The following is a 15,704-nucleotide window of genomic DNA, read 5'->3' as shown; positions in this document are numbered from 1 at the left end:
TGCAGACCACCCAGAACCCATATCTCAATCAAGAATCTTGAACAGGTCCTAGAAAACATCAATATTCTGTTTTAGTTTATTTGTATAAACATACCTCTGAAGAATACTCATTTACATATTTAAGGAAAAAATTATTTCTTCCTACAACTATAAAAGCATATTTAACTATGTTCAAAAATATGTGATTCACTTACCTGTCCTACCATGTACTAGATGAACATGTAAAATATGCTGTTTCTTGTGCTATAATTACTTTTAGCTCATCCTTTACATATACTCTATACTCTACAGTAGAGGGTAAATTTGTAAAATAAACACAACTTCTTAGAAAACTGTGTTAAGACAACTGGGTAACAATAATAACATTTTTTAAGTGAGAAATCTGACCTAAATCATTACACTAAAATAAACTCCAGACAGGGCTTCAGTCAAGATACCAGCATAAGTAAACACAGTACTTGCCTCTTCCCACAACCACATCAGACTACAACTACAGAACAACCATTATTCAGAACTGCCTGAAATCAAGCTGAATGGAAGTTCTATGATTCAGGAATTAAATAAGAAGCCACACTGAGACTGGTAAGAGGGGTAGAGATGTTGAAAGAGCTGGTCCTACACCCATGTGGTGGTTTAAACATCAGGAGGAATATCTTTCAGCTGTGGAGGTCTTCCTTGAGGAGCAAGGGGTCCCAGCCCCACCCCAGGCTTCCAGTGCTGAAAAGAGGAGTTCCCTATCTTGGCTCATGCTCCTGATTTCTCTAAAATCTCTCAAACATTACTTGGCTCAGTGAGCCCCATACCTCTTGTTAAATGCCCCAGGCCTGGCACTAGCAGCAGTCAGCCTTGGTTTACAGCTTGGCCTCATAGGGCACCTCTAAGCCCAACACAAGTAGCCATCTGAAGATTGCCTTGTAGCTTATGTTGGGCAGCCCTGGGGAGATGACAGGTGGTGGTTGACTCGGTGACCCAGAGCTAACACATCCAGTGGACAACTTCAGATTACACCTAAGCACCACCACCCAACCACATCTACAAGTGACACACTCAAAGGGCATACTCAGTGGGCACCAGAGCAGTGCTGAAGTAAGTCCTGCTCAGTGGATGGGCCTTTGCACAGCTGATCCTCCATAGTGGTCAGAAGTGGGTAATCAGTGGTTAAATCTAGTCCTTCCAGGTGACTAGCCTAGGGATAATTCCCTCTGTTTGATGTGCCAACAGCAATCATGGCTCAACTACAACAGGAAGGTGTACAGAGCCCAGACAGGGAGTACACCTTGAGTGCCCATCCTGGGTGATTGGAGAGGCTATGACACGGGTCTTATGGAACACCTACTATATTAACTCACTATTCCAAGCCCAGGAGACATACCAGCTCTATTTTACACATAGAAACAAAAAAAGAGAGACTACCAAAGTGAGAGGGCAAGGGAAAATGTCCCAAATGAAAGAACAGAACAAAATTCCAGAAAAAGAACAAAACAAAATGGAGACAAGCAATCTATTAGATGCAAAATTCAAAATATTGGTTATAAGGATGCTCAATGAATTTAGTAAGAACTTCAAGAGCATAAAAATAGATATAGAAACCATAAAAAAGAACCAGGGAGACATGAATGATACACTAACTGAAATGAAAAGTAATTTACAGAAAATCAGCTGAATAATATATGAAACTGAGGATAAGATTGATGATTTGCAATGTAAGGAAGCAAAAAACACCCAGTCAGAATAGCAAAGAGAATCCAAAAAGTGAGGATAGTGTATGGAGCTTCTAGAATAAATTCAAGAATACCAATGTTCTCATCATAGGGGTGCTGGAAGGAAAAGAGAGTGAGCAAAAAAAATGAAATTCTCTTTGAGGAGAGATTAAAGAGGCAGTAGACTGAATGGAAGCTACACTGACACTCTCCTGGGACCAAACTGGAATTACAACTAAAATATAGAAAAAGCATCCTGAATAATCAATTGCAACTGAAGGCAAGCTGGAGAACACCCTCATAACCAAGAACCTAAAATGGAGACTGCATAGAGACTAGTAGGATGTGCAGAGCCCTGAGAGGGCTGGCTGGGCTCCCACAGGTAGCAGGTGAAGGTCTGGAGGGGTATCTCAGCTGTGGGGGTTTCCCACTGAGGACCCTGGGGCCTAAACCTGAGGTTGGGCTTCCCAGCCAAGAGCACCAGAACTGAAAAAGGTCCCCACCTAACATCTGGCTGTGAAAAGCAGTAGTATATCTTTCAGCCAGGGAGAGACAAATGGAAATGCAGCACCCTCTTAAAGAGCCAACACACAAAGTTTCATGTGCAGCAACTCACCTTGGGCTTCAGCAGAGGGAGGGCAGTGTGGACTAGAGCTGTGTGAGGAGAATCTAGGACCATGTGCTCTGGAGATAGAGATCAGAAGGAACCTATCTGGATTCCTGTGCCCAGTCATTCCCCCATACTGCAGAGGACATCTTTCTCAGGCAGACATTTTGCTGTCTTTGCCTCAGGGTGGGGGGAGCAATTGCCCAACCCTCCTGGAAAACCTCTCACTCTGCTGAGCAGAGTTTCTACAGCTTGACGCTCATTAAAAGAATCAGGTTAATCGGCTTGCAGCCAGAAGCAGACCTCAGAGTGCTTTGAGTCTTTGCCTAATCTGTTTCTGGACCTGGGTCTTAGAAAAACAGACTTTGGTGTGCATCTTGGTCCTGTCCAGCTGCACCAAACCCCAGCACAGGAGACCTTAAGCTGACGGTTGTCGATAGCTCCAAACAGGGTCCTCAGGGCCAGTCACAAATTGTGTCTGACATTGGCATGAACCAGAAGACTGAGTGCTAGCAGATCTACCTAATACATAGAAACAAAACAAAACAGGCAGCCAAAATGGGGAAACAAAAAAAAAAGCCCCAAATTAAAGAACTAGAGAAGTCTCCAAAGAAAGAGCTAATGAAATGGAAATAAGCATTCTATCAGATATAGAGTCCAGAATACTGATTGTAAGGATGTTCAACAGCATAAAAAAATATTTAGAAACTATCAAGGAAATTAAGAATGACATAGCAGCCCAACTGGGCGTGGCTCAGAGGTTAAGCATCGACCTAGGATCCAGGAGATTGCAGTTCAATTCCCAGTCAGGGCATATCCTTGAGTTATGGGCTTGATCCCCAGTTGGGGGTAGGCAGGGGGCAGCTGATCAATGACTCTTTCTCGTCATTGATGTTTCTATCTCTCTCCCTCTCCCTTCCTCTCTTTGAAATCAATAAAGATATAATTAAAAAAAAAATGACATAGCAGAAATAAAGAATACATTGGAAGGAATAAATAACATTAAAGGTAGCTGAGGACTGGATCTGTGAATTAGAAGACAAGGTAGAAAAAAAATCACTCAATCAGAGATCCTAGAAGAAAAAACAATTAAAAAACTGGAAGTCAGTTTAAGAGACTTGTGGGACAACATGAAATGCAACAGTATTCGCATTATAGGAGTGCCAGTACAGTTTGAAAGTAAGCAAGGGTTAGAGAACCTGTTTGAAGCAATAATGGCAGAAAACTTCCCTAACCTGGTCAAGGAAAAATTCACATAAGTTCAGGAGGCACAGAGAGTCCCAAACAAGAACAATCCAAAGAGGCCCATGCCCAGATACATCATAATTAAACTGCCAAGAATTCAAGACAAAGAGAGAATATTAAAGGCAGCTAGAGAAAAGCAATCTGTTACCTACAAAGGAGCTCTCATAAGGCTGTCAGCTGACTTTTCATCAGAAACTCTATAAGCCAGAAGGGAATGGCATGAAGTATTCAAGGTAATACAAAACAAGGATCTGAAACCAAGACTACTCTATCCAGCAAGGCTATCATTCAAAATAGATGGTGAAATAAAGAGCTTCCCAGGCAAAAAAAAAAAAAAAGAGTTTATCACCACCAAACCAGCATTGCAGGAAATGTAAAAGGAACTGCTGTGATTAGAAGTAGAAATAGAGAGAGAAACATAGGCATAAAGAATTAAAATGGTAATATGTATCTATCAATAATAATCTTAAATGTAAATGGATAAAATGCTACAATAAAATGACATAGGGTAGCTGGATGAATAAGAAAACATGACCCAAATATATGCTGTCTACAAGAGACACACCTCAGAACAAAACTCATACAGGATGAAAGTGAAGGGATGGGAAAGTATTTTCCATGCAAATCCAAATGAAAAAATGCTGGAGTAGCTATACTCATATCAGACAAAATAGACTTGAAAATGAAGACCATAACAAAAGACAGGAAAGGTCACTACATAATACTAAAGGGATGGATCCAACAAGAGGACATAACCCTGATAAACATATATGCACCCAATATAGAACCACCTAAATTTATAAAAAGAACTTCTAGAGGACTTTAAGGGAGAGGTCAACAGCAATACAGTCATACTAAGGGATTTTAACACCCCACTGTCTTCACTGGATGGGTCTTCCAGAAAAAGAATCAACAAGGAAACAGTGACCCTAAATGACACACTAGATCAGTTGTATTTAATTGACATTTACAAAACATTCCACCCAAAAGCTGCAGAATATATATTCTTCTCAAGTGCACATCAGTAGATGAGTGGATAAAAAAGCTGTAGTACCTTTACACCATGGAATACTATGCAGGTGTAAAAAAGAAGGATCTCTTATCCTATGGGACAGCATGGAGGTTACTGGGGAGTATTATGCTTATCAGAATAAGCCAGTCAGAGAAGGACAAGTACCACATAATCTCACTCATATGTGGAATGTAATAAACAAAATAAACTGATGAACAAAATAGATCCAGAGACAGAAGTATGGAGCAGACTGAGGGATCTCAGAGGGACGGTCAGGTTGGGGGAGTAGGTGAAGAGAGATTAATCAAAGAACTTATATGTTTATAAGCATAACCCATGGACATAGACATTGGTATGGGGAAGGTCTGTGGGTGGGGTGGATGAGGGGTGGAGGGGATCAATGGGGGAAAAGGGGGACACCTGTAATACTTTCAACAATAAAGCTAAATTTAAAAATATATATTTGAAATAATAATGATAGAACACTTCCCTAATTTGGTGAAGAAAATAGACATGCAGAAGGTCCCAAACAAGTTGAACCCAAAGAGGCGCACAGCAAAACACATCATAATTAAAATGGCAAAGGCTAAAGACAAAGAAAATCTTAAAAGAAGCAAGAAAACAGTTACCTACAAGGGAACTCCCATATGACTGTCAGCTGATTTCTCAATAGAAACTTAGCAGGCCACAAGGGATGGTCAAGAAATATTCAAAGTAATGAAGGGCGAGAATCTACAACCAAGATTACTCTAGCCAGCAAAGGTATAATTTAGAATCTAAGGACAGATAAAAAGTTTCCCAGAGAAGAAAAAGCAAAAAGAGTGGTTTGGTGGTGACCAAACCAGTATTACATGAAATGTTAAAGAGTCTTCTTTAAGAAGAAGAAGAAAGAAAAATGATTTAAAAAATATAAATAGTTAAAATGGCAATAAATAGCCCTGGCTGGGTGGCTCAATTTGTTGAAGCATCATCCAATACACCAAAGGGTTGCGGGTTCAGTCCCTGGTTGGGGCATGTTTATAGGCAACCAATTGATGCTTCTCTCTCATATTGATGTTTCCTTCTCTCTCTGTCTCTCTCTCTTTCCCTTCCCATCTCTCTAAAATCAATAAACACATCCTCTGGTGGGGATTAAAAAATGACAATAAATACATATCTATCAACAACTGAATCTGAAAAAAATAAATGAACTAGCATAATAGAAACAGACTCAGAGAACAATTTGAGAATTTCCAGGTGAGAGGGGCTTTGGGGGGATGGTTGAAAAGGGTGAAAGGATTAAGAAGTACAAGTTGGTTGTTACAGAATAGTCATGGGAATAGGTAGGGAATAGAGTGAATAATAATAACTATATGGTGTCAGATGGGTGTGAGATTTATTCAGATGATCACTTAGTAAGTTATGCAATGTCTAATCACCAGCTGTACACCTGAAACTAATATAATAATGTATGTCAATACTAATTAAAAGGTTAAAAAATGATAACAAATAAATAAATAAAATAAACTCTAGATCAGAAAGCTGAATGTAAAAAGAATAAAAGGAAACAATATATTTTTAATTTTATAATAAGAAATGCTGCTGTAGATATGACGCCGACTTTCAAATCATAAAATAAAAGATTGGCATAGTGAAAATTATGTCTTAAATTCTCCATGGCAAAAACACAGCATAAGCAAAATAAAAATGGCATAGCATTTAATATATTGTAATATGTAACACAGACAAAATGGTATTTCCTTTCATATAAGTAGAGATATCACAGGCCAATAAGAAATAATCAACAGTATAGAAAAAAATCAAAAAATATAAATAACTAGTTCTCAGAAAAGGAAATATGAAGAAATAATCTCATTCATTTTTTTAAGTATAAATTAAATCTATTATGAGATACCATTTTCCCTTATGAGAATATCAAGAATCAAAAAGTTTAGCAGTATTCTATTTTGGAGTTGGTGGAGAGAAAATGGCATTGTAGGTAGAAGTAAACAAAGAGGCAACCCAAGGTTGCAGTTCCTATTATATGAACCTACACTCATTGCCCAACTGCATATGGCACCATAACCATGTCTGTGTTTGAAGTAGTGAAGCCAAGGAACAACAGTCCCTCACTTTAAGGAGGTCCATAAAGTGCCATATAAAACTTCTGCTTACACATTATTGGCCAGAATTTAGTTACACAGCACACCTAGATGCTAGAGAGATTGGGAAATAGTTTTTTAACTGAGCAGCTAAAAATCAGAGGTTCCAAAGATAATGGGTAACAACTCTTATGGCATAACTGACCAATATTTTATATTTAGTACTAGTCAGCAAAGTAACTAATAGAAGAAAAAGTAACCATCATGCTTCCATGGGCTATTTTGTTTAGGTACCTGTGTCCACTATATATATGTGTGTGTGTGTGTGTACACACACACACATATATATATATATGTACAGTGATGTCTCATTTGTTTTATAACATTGAATGGTGAGGTGAATTCCTCAAATGAATTGAATATGACTGAAGCTTACCACATCAAACATCAACACTTTTTGATAAAAATGTCTATCTGCCTTCTTGCCTTTGAAAGATAGAGCACTGTGCTCTATTTCATTTTTTAAAAATTTTTATTGAATTTACAAGGGCAAAATCAGTTAATAAAATTATATTGGTTTCAGGTGCATAATTCTATAATACATCACCTGTATATTGTATTGTGTGTTTCCTACCCAAAGTTAAGTCCTTCCATCCCCAACTAACCCACTTTAACCTGCTTCTACCTACCCCCAGCACTCCTTTCCCTCTGGTAATCATCATACTGTTGTCTGTGTCTATGAGTTGTGTATTTTTTTTTTTTTTGCTTAATCTTTTCACTGTTTCCACCCAGCCTGCCTACCCCCTCCCCTCTGACAGCTATATGTTCTATGTATCTATGAGTCTATTTCTGTTTTGTTAGTTTATTTTGCTTATTATATTCCACATATAAATAAAATCATGTGGCATTTGTCTTTATCTGACTGGTTTATTTCACTTAGCACAATACACTCCAGGTTCATCCATGCTGTCTCAAAAGGTAAGATTTCTCCTTTTTTATGGCTGAGTAGTATTCCACTGTGTAAATGTACCACTGCTTTTTTAATCTATTCATCTACTGATGGGCAGTTGGCCTGCTTCCAAATCTTGGATATTGTAAATAGTGCTTCAATGAACATAGGAGTGCATGTATATTTTTGAATTAGTATTTCAGGTTTCTTTAAAAGGATTCTCAGTTTCATTTTTAATTTTTTGAGGAAACTCCATACTTTTTTCCATAATGGCTGTACCAGTCTGCATTCCCACCAGCAGTGTACTAGAATTCCCTTTTCTCCAGATTCTTTCAAGCACTTGTTTTTTGTTAATTTATTGGTGATAATTAATCTGACAGGTGTAAAGTGATATTTCACTGTATTTTTAATTTGCATTTCTTTGATGATTGGTGATGTTGAGAATATTTTCATATGTCTAGTGGCCATCTGTATGTCCTCTTTAGAGAAGTGTCTATTCAGGTTTTTGCATATTTTTAAAAGGGATTGTTTATTTTGTTGGCATTGAGTTGTGTAAGTTCTTTATAAATTTTGGATATTAAACCCTTATCAAATGTATCATTGACCCATATGTTCTCCCATTCAGTGGGTTGTCTTTTCTTTGTGTTGATGGTTTACTTTGCTGTGCAAAAACTTTTTAGCTTGATGTAGTCCCATTTATTTATTTTTTCTTCTGTCTCTCTTGGCCAAAAGGATATATCAGAAAAAAATATTACTATGAGAAATGTCTTAGATTTTACTGCCTGTGTATTCTGGAATTTTTATGTTTTTTAATCATTTAATCCCTTTACAGTTTATTTTTGTGTGTGGTGTAAGAAGGTGGTCTACTTTTCTTTTTTGCATGCATCTAATTTCCCCATCACCATTCACTGGACTGTGTTTGCCCCATTGTACATTCTTGTCTCCTTTATCATATATTACTTGACCACAAAGGTGTAGGTTTATTTCTTGGCTCTTATTCTGTCCCATTTATCTACATGTTTCACTTTATTCCAGTACCATGCTATTTTGATTACTATGGCATTGTAGTATAGTTTGATATCAGGTAGCATGATTCTTCCAACTTTGTATTTTTCTTTTAAGATTTCTGTGGCTATTTGGAGTCTTTTGTGGTTCCATATATATTTTTGGAATATTTGTTCTAGTTCTGTGAAATATGTCATGGGTATCTTTATAAATATTGCATCAAATCTATACATCGCTTTGGATAGTATGGATATTTTAATGATGTTAATTTTTTCTATCCATGAGGACAATATGTGCTTCCACTTTTTTGTATCATCTTTAATTTCTTTTTCATTGTCTTATAATTTTCTGAGTACAGATCTTTTACATCTTTGATTAAATTTATTCCAAGGTGTGTTTTTAATTTATTTAGTTTCCCTTTCTGATAGTTAATCATTGGTGTATAAAAATGCAACAGATTTCTGGATATTTATTTTGTATCCTGTTAGTTTACGGAATTCATTTATCAGTTCTAGTAGTATTTTGTGGAATCTTTAGGGTTCTTTATATACAGTATGATTTAATCTGCAAATAATGAGTGTTACTTCTTCCTTTCCAATTTGCATGCCTTTTATTTCTTCTTCTTGTCTGATTGCTGTGGCTAGGACTTCCAGAACCATATTGAATAAGAGTGTGGAATCTAATGAACAAAATAAACTTATGAACAAAATAGGACCAGAGGTGTGGATACATGGAACAGACTGACAGATCTCAGAGGGGAGGGGATGGAGGGACTGGAAAAGATTAACCAAAGAACTTATGTGCATATATTGCATAGCCCATGGACACAGACAATAATGTAGAGAAGGCCTGGTGGGCTGGGGGCTGGGTGGATGGTATCAAAAGGGTAGGGAAATTTTGGGACATCTATAAATGTCAACAATAAAATAAAAGCATGGTGAAAGCAGACATCCCTGTCCTGTTTGTTTTTAAAACACTTTTAGGTTTGTCCACTGAGTATGATGTTTGCTATATGTTTGTCATATATAGCTTTTATTATATTGAGGAATAATCCCTGTATTCCCACATTGCTGAGACTTTTTATCATAAATGGGTGCTCAATTTTATCAAATGCTTTTTGTGCATCTATTTATATGATCATGTGATTTTTATCCTTCATTTTTTATATGGTGTGTCATGTTTATTAATCTGGTGATATTGTACCAACATTTCATCCCTGGAATAAAGCTCACTTGCTCATAGTGTGTAAACTTTTTAATGTACTACTGGATCCTGTTGGCTAATATTTTGTTGAGGATTTAAGCATGTATGTTTGTCAGGGATATTGGCCTATAATTTTTTTTTCTAGTGTCCTTATCTGCTTTTGGAATTAAGATAATGCTAGCCTAATAAAATCAGTTTTGGAGTCTTCCCTCCTCTTGCACATTTTAGAATAGTTTGAGAAGGATAAGTGTTAGTTCTTCTTTGAATGTTTGGTGAAACTCACTTATGAAACCATCTTCTCCAAGACTTTTGTTTTTGGGGAATTTTTTTTTATTACTGCTTCAATTTCATTAGTTGTAATCAGTTTATTCAGATTTTTTTTATTCTTCCTGATTCAGTGTTGGAGGATTATATGTTTCTAGGAATTTATCCATTTTGTCCATTTTGTACAGTTTGTTTTATTATCCTATGGTTGTTCATAATATTTTCTTAAATCCCTTGCATTTCTGTGGAGTCAGTTCTTAATTATTTTTTACTAAATTTATTGAGATGATATTGGTTAATAAGATCACATAGGTTTCAAGTGTGCATTATTACTTGGATAAATTATTTGTATATTGCATGTGTGCCCATCACCCAAGGTCAAATCATCTTTTATCACATTTATTTTCTTTAATTTTTGATCTTATTTATTTGGGCCTTCTCTCTTTTTTTTTTTTTTTTCATTAGTCTGGTTAAAGTCTTGCCTATCTTGTTTATCTTTTCAAAGAACTAGTTCTTGGCTTCATTGATCTTTTGTACTGTTTTGTTTTGTTTTTAGACTCTATTTCATTTGTTTCTGCTCTGATCTTTATTTTCCCTTTCTTTTACTCTCTTTGGGCTTTGTTTGTTGTTCTTTTTCTAGTTCCTTTAAGTGTAAAGTTAGATTGTTTATTTGAGATTTTTCTTGTCTCTTGGAGTAGGCCTGTAATGCTATGATTTTCCCTCTTAGGGTGGTCTTTTCTGTGTCCCATAAATTTGGGGTTGTTTGGTTTCATTTTTATTTGCTTCAAGGTATCCTGATTTCTTTTTTTATCTCACTGTTAGCCCATTCATTCATTTTTTAGTAACATGTTATTTGGCTTACATGTTTTTGTGTGTTTTGGGGGGCATTTTCCTGTGATTGATTTCTAGTTTCATACCATTAAGGTTAGAGGAAATTCTTGATATGATTTCAGCCTTCTTAAATTTATTGCAACTTGTTTTGTGTCCTAACATGTGGTCTATCTTAGAAAATGGTCTATGTGCACTTGAAAGAATGCATATTCTGCTGCTTTGGGGTGAAATGCTCTAAAGATATCAATTAAATCCATCTGAACTAGTGTGTCATTTAAGGCCTCTGTTACCTTGCTGATTTTTTGTCTGAATATCTATCCATTGATGTCAATGGGGTGTTAAAATCACCTACTGTGATTGTATTATTGTCAATTTCTCCCTTTATATACATCAAGAGTTGCTTTATATATTTAGGTTCTTTTTAGTTGGGTGGATAAATGTTTACAAGGGTTATATCCTTTTGTTGAATTAATCTCTTTATCATTATGTAGTGATTCTTTGTCTCTTACTATAGCCTTTATTTTAAAGTCTATTTTGACAGATATAAGTATTTCTACCCCAGCTTTATATTTGATTTCCATTTGCATAAAATACCAATTTTCTTTTACTTTTGGTCTCTGTGAATCTTTCATTCTGAGGTGAGTCTCTTCTAGACAGCATATATATGTCTTGTTTTCTTATCCATTTACATTTAAAGTGATTATTAATTGGTACATATTTATTGCTATTTTATTCTTTTAACTATGTTCCTCTCTTTTTGTTTTATCTTCCTCTTCTGCCTCTGCCTCCTCTTCCTTTTCTTCTTCTTTGTTTTCTTCCAAGAAGATTCTGTAATGTTTCTTGTAATACTGTTTTGGTGGTAACAAACTCCTTTAGCTTTTTTTTTGTCTGGAAAGCTTTCTATTCTCTTTCATTTTAAATGATAACCTTGTTGGGTAAAGTAGTCTTTGTTGTAGATCCTTTCTTTTCATCAGTTTGGATATTTCATGCCAATCACTTATAACCTGAAATGTTTCTGTTGAAAAATCAGATGACAGTGTTTTGGGAGCTCCCTTGTAGGTAACTGTCTTTCTCTTGCTGCTTTTATTATTCTCTTTTGGTCTCTAACCTCTGTTATTTTAATTTTGCTGGTTCTTGCCGTGAGTCTTTTGGGGTTCATTTTGTTTGGGATTATCTGCACTTCCTGGACTTCTGTGTTTTTTCCCTTCACCCCATTAGGAAAGTTTTCAGTCATCATTTCCTCAAATATGTTTTCAATCTCTTGTTCTCTCTCTTCTCCTCTGCTACCTTTATGATGCAGATGTTGTTATACTGTATGTTGTCCTAAAGGTCCTTTAAACTATCCTCATTTTTTTGATTCTTTTTTAATTTTTCTGCTCTGATTAGGTGTTTATTCTACCTTGTCTTTCAAGACATTGATTTGATTCTCTGTTTTATCCAACCTACTATTTATTCTTTCTTGTGTATTCCTCATTTCAGATAGTATACTCTTCATTTCTGACTGGCTCTTTTTTATGGTTTCTATGTCCCATTTTATGCATGCTATCTTTTGTTGAAGTTCTCACTAAGTTTTTTAAACATTCTTATAACCATTTTTTTGGTAAATTGTTTGCCTCCATTTTATTTAGCTCTTTTTCTGGAGATTTCTCCTGTTTTGTCATTTGGGGCATGATTCTTGATCTCACCATTTTGGCTGCCTCTTTGTGTTTGTTTTTATGTATTAGGTGGATCTGCTATTGCTCACATTCCTGGTAAGGTGTCCTTATGTTGTTAGGTGTCTTGTGGGACTCAGTGACATAGTCTCCTTGATCACCTGAACTGGGTACTCCAGGAATATCCCTTGTGTGGGTTTTGTGGACCCTCCTGTTATAAGTGAGTCTGTCTTGATTGCTATCGGTCCATTTGTGTGAGTAGTCGACCCTCAGCTTACTGAGAAGATTGAGCCCTTCAGTGTAAGAGTTGTAGTGAATGTTCTAGTGTTTGTCAAGATCTCCCTTTGGATATGCCACTTGTGAAGTTAATTAGATCCTGCTTTGATATTGTCTAAAGCTGGCCACTAGGAGTGTTGGCTCTGGAACATCCTTGAAGGGACTCTGGTTCAGGCTAATGTCAAATGCTGCTTATGACCAGACCTATGCTTTTTTCTTTGGAGCAGTTTTAATGTGACTTTTTCTGCATATCCTTGGCTATAAGATGTCTATTCAGCTAGTCTTCAGTTGGTTATTCAGTTTGATATTTCTATATTTTAGCTGTAATTCCATTTTTGTCCTGGGAGGAGTTGAGTGTAATATTCACCTAATCTGCTGCCATCTTGGATCTCCTGCCCATAACTTTTCTTGATGACTCAAACTTGTCCTAACAAACATGCATCATCATACTAAGTCAATGTCATTCTCTGTTTCTTTTCTTAAAGTCCAGCTGTCATTCTTCAATCACTATTTTACCCAACTCTAAAAACCATCTTCTCACCCTATGCTGTTCTGCTTCCAATGATTTGCTGTGGGTGGGGAAACTGGTGACTGTTAAGAATTTCCTTTAAAACTTGGAAAATCAAGTATCTGACAGTAGTATAGGAACATTCAGCTCCATTTAAGGACCACTAGAGACATTTTGTTTTTCTATTATGCCTCTTGAGTTAAGGAAATATTTCCTCATTATAAAAAAAATACAAAATTAAAAAAAAAAAAAAAAAGGCAGCTCTTTCCAGGTACTTAATATCTGCTTAGAACAACCAGAATCTTTTTAGTAACTTCCAGGAAAAGAAAAGAAGTCATGAGGTATTAACGCTGAACTCATGTGAAGAGGACTTTTTGCATATAGGTCATGTACCTAAAATTGATATGTCTTACTGATAAGTTAGTTAACAAGCATCATAATCTTTCTGTTTTCCTACAAGGTAACAGAAAGGGAGTTAAAATCTGGAGGAGCCAACATCCAGGTGACAGAAAAGAACAAGAAGGAGTACATTGAGAGGATGGTGAAGTGGAGAGTAGAGCGTGGTGTGGTGCAGCAGACAGATGCCCTGGTGCGGGGCTTTTATGAGGTAAGTCCCAGCCTTGATGGGAGAAAGCATGCTTCTGGCCAAGGCCTTTATCACCAGACATATCTTTTGAGGGAGGAAAAGGGAGACAAAGAACCAAGGCAGGCAAAGGGCTCAGCTCTACTCACCAGAATGCAGAGTACCTACTTGAGGTGGATAAATGAGAGGTCAGAGTTCTCTGGGAAACTCATCTCTTGTTACCACAGGAGTAAAAATGTTCTCACAAAATTGTGTGCTGGTGGTGTGCCAGATATGAAAATATACAACATTTCCTGTCAAGATATGTGCATGTTGCCCTTTCTTTTCATTCAAGGAAGTAAAGTCATTGGAAAGCATTGTCCACTCTTACTAAATTTTTATTTTGTTACAGTGTCACTTTGTGCCACATAATTAATGCCAAGGGTGTAAATCAAGGGGACAATGACAGCTGCTAGCCTTCCTGTGCACCAAAAATTGCCATCATTCAACTTTTCCAGTTCATAAACAAGAGGCTGTAAATGTTTTTTCAGGGCTTGGATCTTCTTTCCCTGCCATAGTGGAGAATAATATGAGTCACTAGCTCATCCACCACTGGTTTGATTAAAGAGGGTATCCCCCACCTGAGAGCAAAAGACTCACACAGGCTAAAAGTGAAGGGATGGAGTAAAATATTCCATGCAAATGGAAAGGAAAAGAAAGCTGGAGTAGCAATTCTTATTTCTGACAAAACAGACTTCAAAATAAAGACCATAATGAGAGACAAAGATGGTCACTACATATTACTAAAAGGATCAATCCAACAGGAGGAAATAACCCTTATGAACATTTATGCACCCAATACAGGAGCACCCAAATATATAAAAAATCTCTTGTGGGACTTCAAAGGGGAGATTGACAGCAACACAATCATAGTGGGGGACTTTAACACCCCACTGTCAGCATTGAACACATCATCAAGACAAAAAATCAACAGGGAAACACAGACCTTAAATGAATCACTAGACTGAATGGATTTAATTGACATTTATAGAACATTTCACCCCAAAGCAGTAGAATACACATTCTTCTCAAGTGCACATGGAACATTCTCAAAAATAAACCACAGGTTAGGGCACAAGGCAAGTGTCTACAAATATAAGAAGATTGAAATCATATCAGGCATTTTCTCGGATCACAATGCTATGAAACTAGAAATAAACCACTATAAAAAAACTCAAAAATATTCAAACACATGGAGGCTAAATAGCATGCTATTAAACAATGAATGGGTTACCAAGGAGATCAAGGAAGAAATCAAACACTTCATGGAAAGTAACAAAAATGAACAGACAACAACCAAAAACCTATGGGACACGGCGAAAGCAGTCCTGAGAGGAAAATTCACAGCATTACAGGCCTATCTCAAGAAACAAGAAAAAGATCTAATGAACCATCTAACACAACAACTAAAAGAACTAGAACGAGAACAACAAGAAAAGCCCTGAAGAAGTAGAAGGAAGGAAATAATAAAAATCAGAGCAGAGATTAATGACATAGAGACTAAAGAAACAATACAAAAAAATCAATGAAACCAAGAGCTGGTTCTTTGAAAAGGTAAATAAGATTGATGCACCTTTAGCCAGACTCACTAAGAAACAAAGAGAGAGGACCCAAATAAATAAAATCAGAAATGAAAGAGGTGATATAACAACTGATCCAACAAAAATACAAAGGATTGTAAGAAAATATTATGAGCAACTGTATGCCAACAAATTGGACAACATAGGGGAAATGGACAAATTCCTAGAA

At 36.5% G+C, this 15,704-nt stretch overlaps 1 protein-coding gene across 1 annotated transcript in view; it reads left to right on the top strand.

The window, feature by feature from the left end:
* The window catches only part of HECW1 (HECT, C2 and WW domain containing E3 ubiquitin protein ligase 1), a 578,356-nt gene that overhangs the window by 546,855 nt on the left and 15,797 nt on the right, over positions 1 to 15,704 (top strand). The window contains exon 27 of the mRNA XM_016212519.2: positions 13,794 to 13,940. Within this exon, the coding sequence (XP_016068005.2) occupies positions 13,794 to 13,940 (147 nt within the window). The remainder of the gene's footprint in view (positions 1 to 13,793; positions 13,941 to 15,704) is intronic.

The sequence above is a fragment of the Miniopterus natalensis genome, chromosome 10, assembly GCF_054644295.1.
Source record: "Miniopterus natalensis isolate mMinNat1 chromosome 10, mMinNat1.hap1, whole genome shotgun sequence".
Lineage (NCBI taxonomy): Eukaryota > Metazoa > Chordata > Mammalia > Chiroptera > Miniopteridae > Miniopterus > Miniopterus natalensis.
This window is presented reverse-complemented; position numbering and strand designations above follow the sequence as displayed.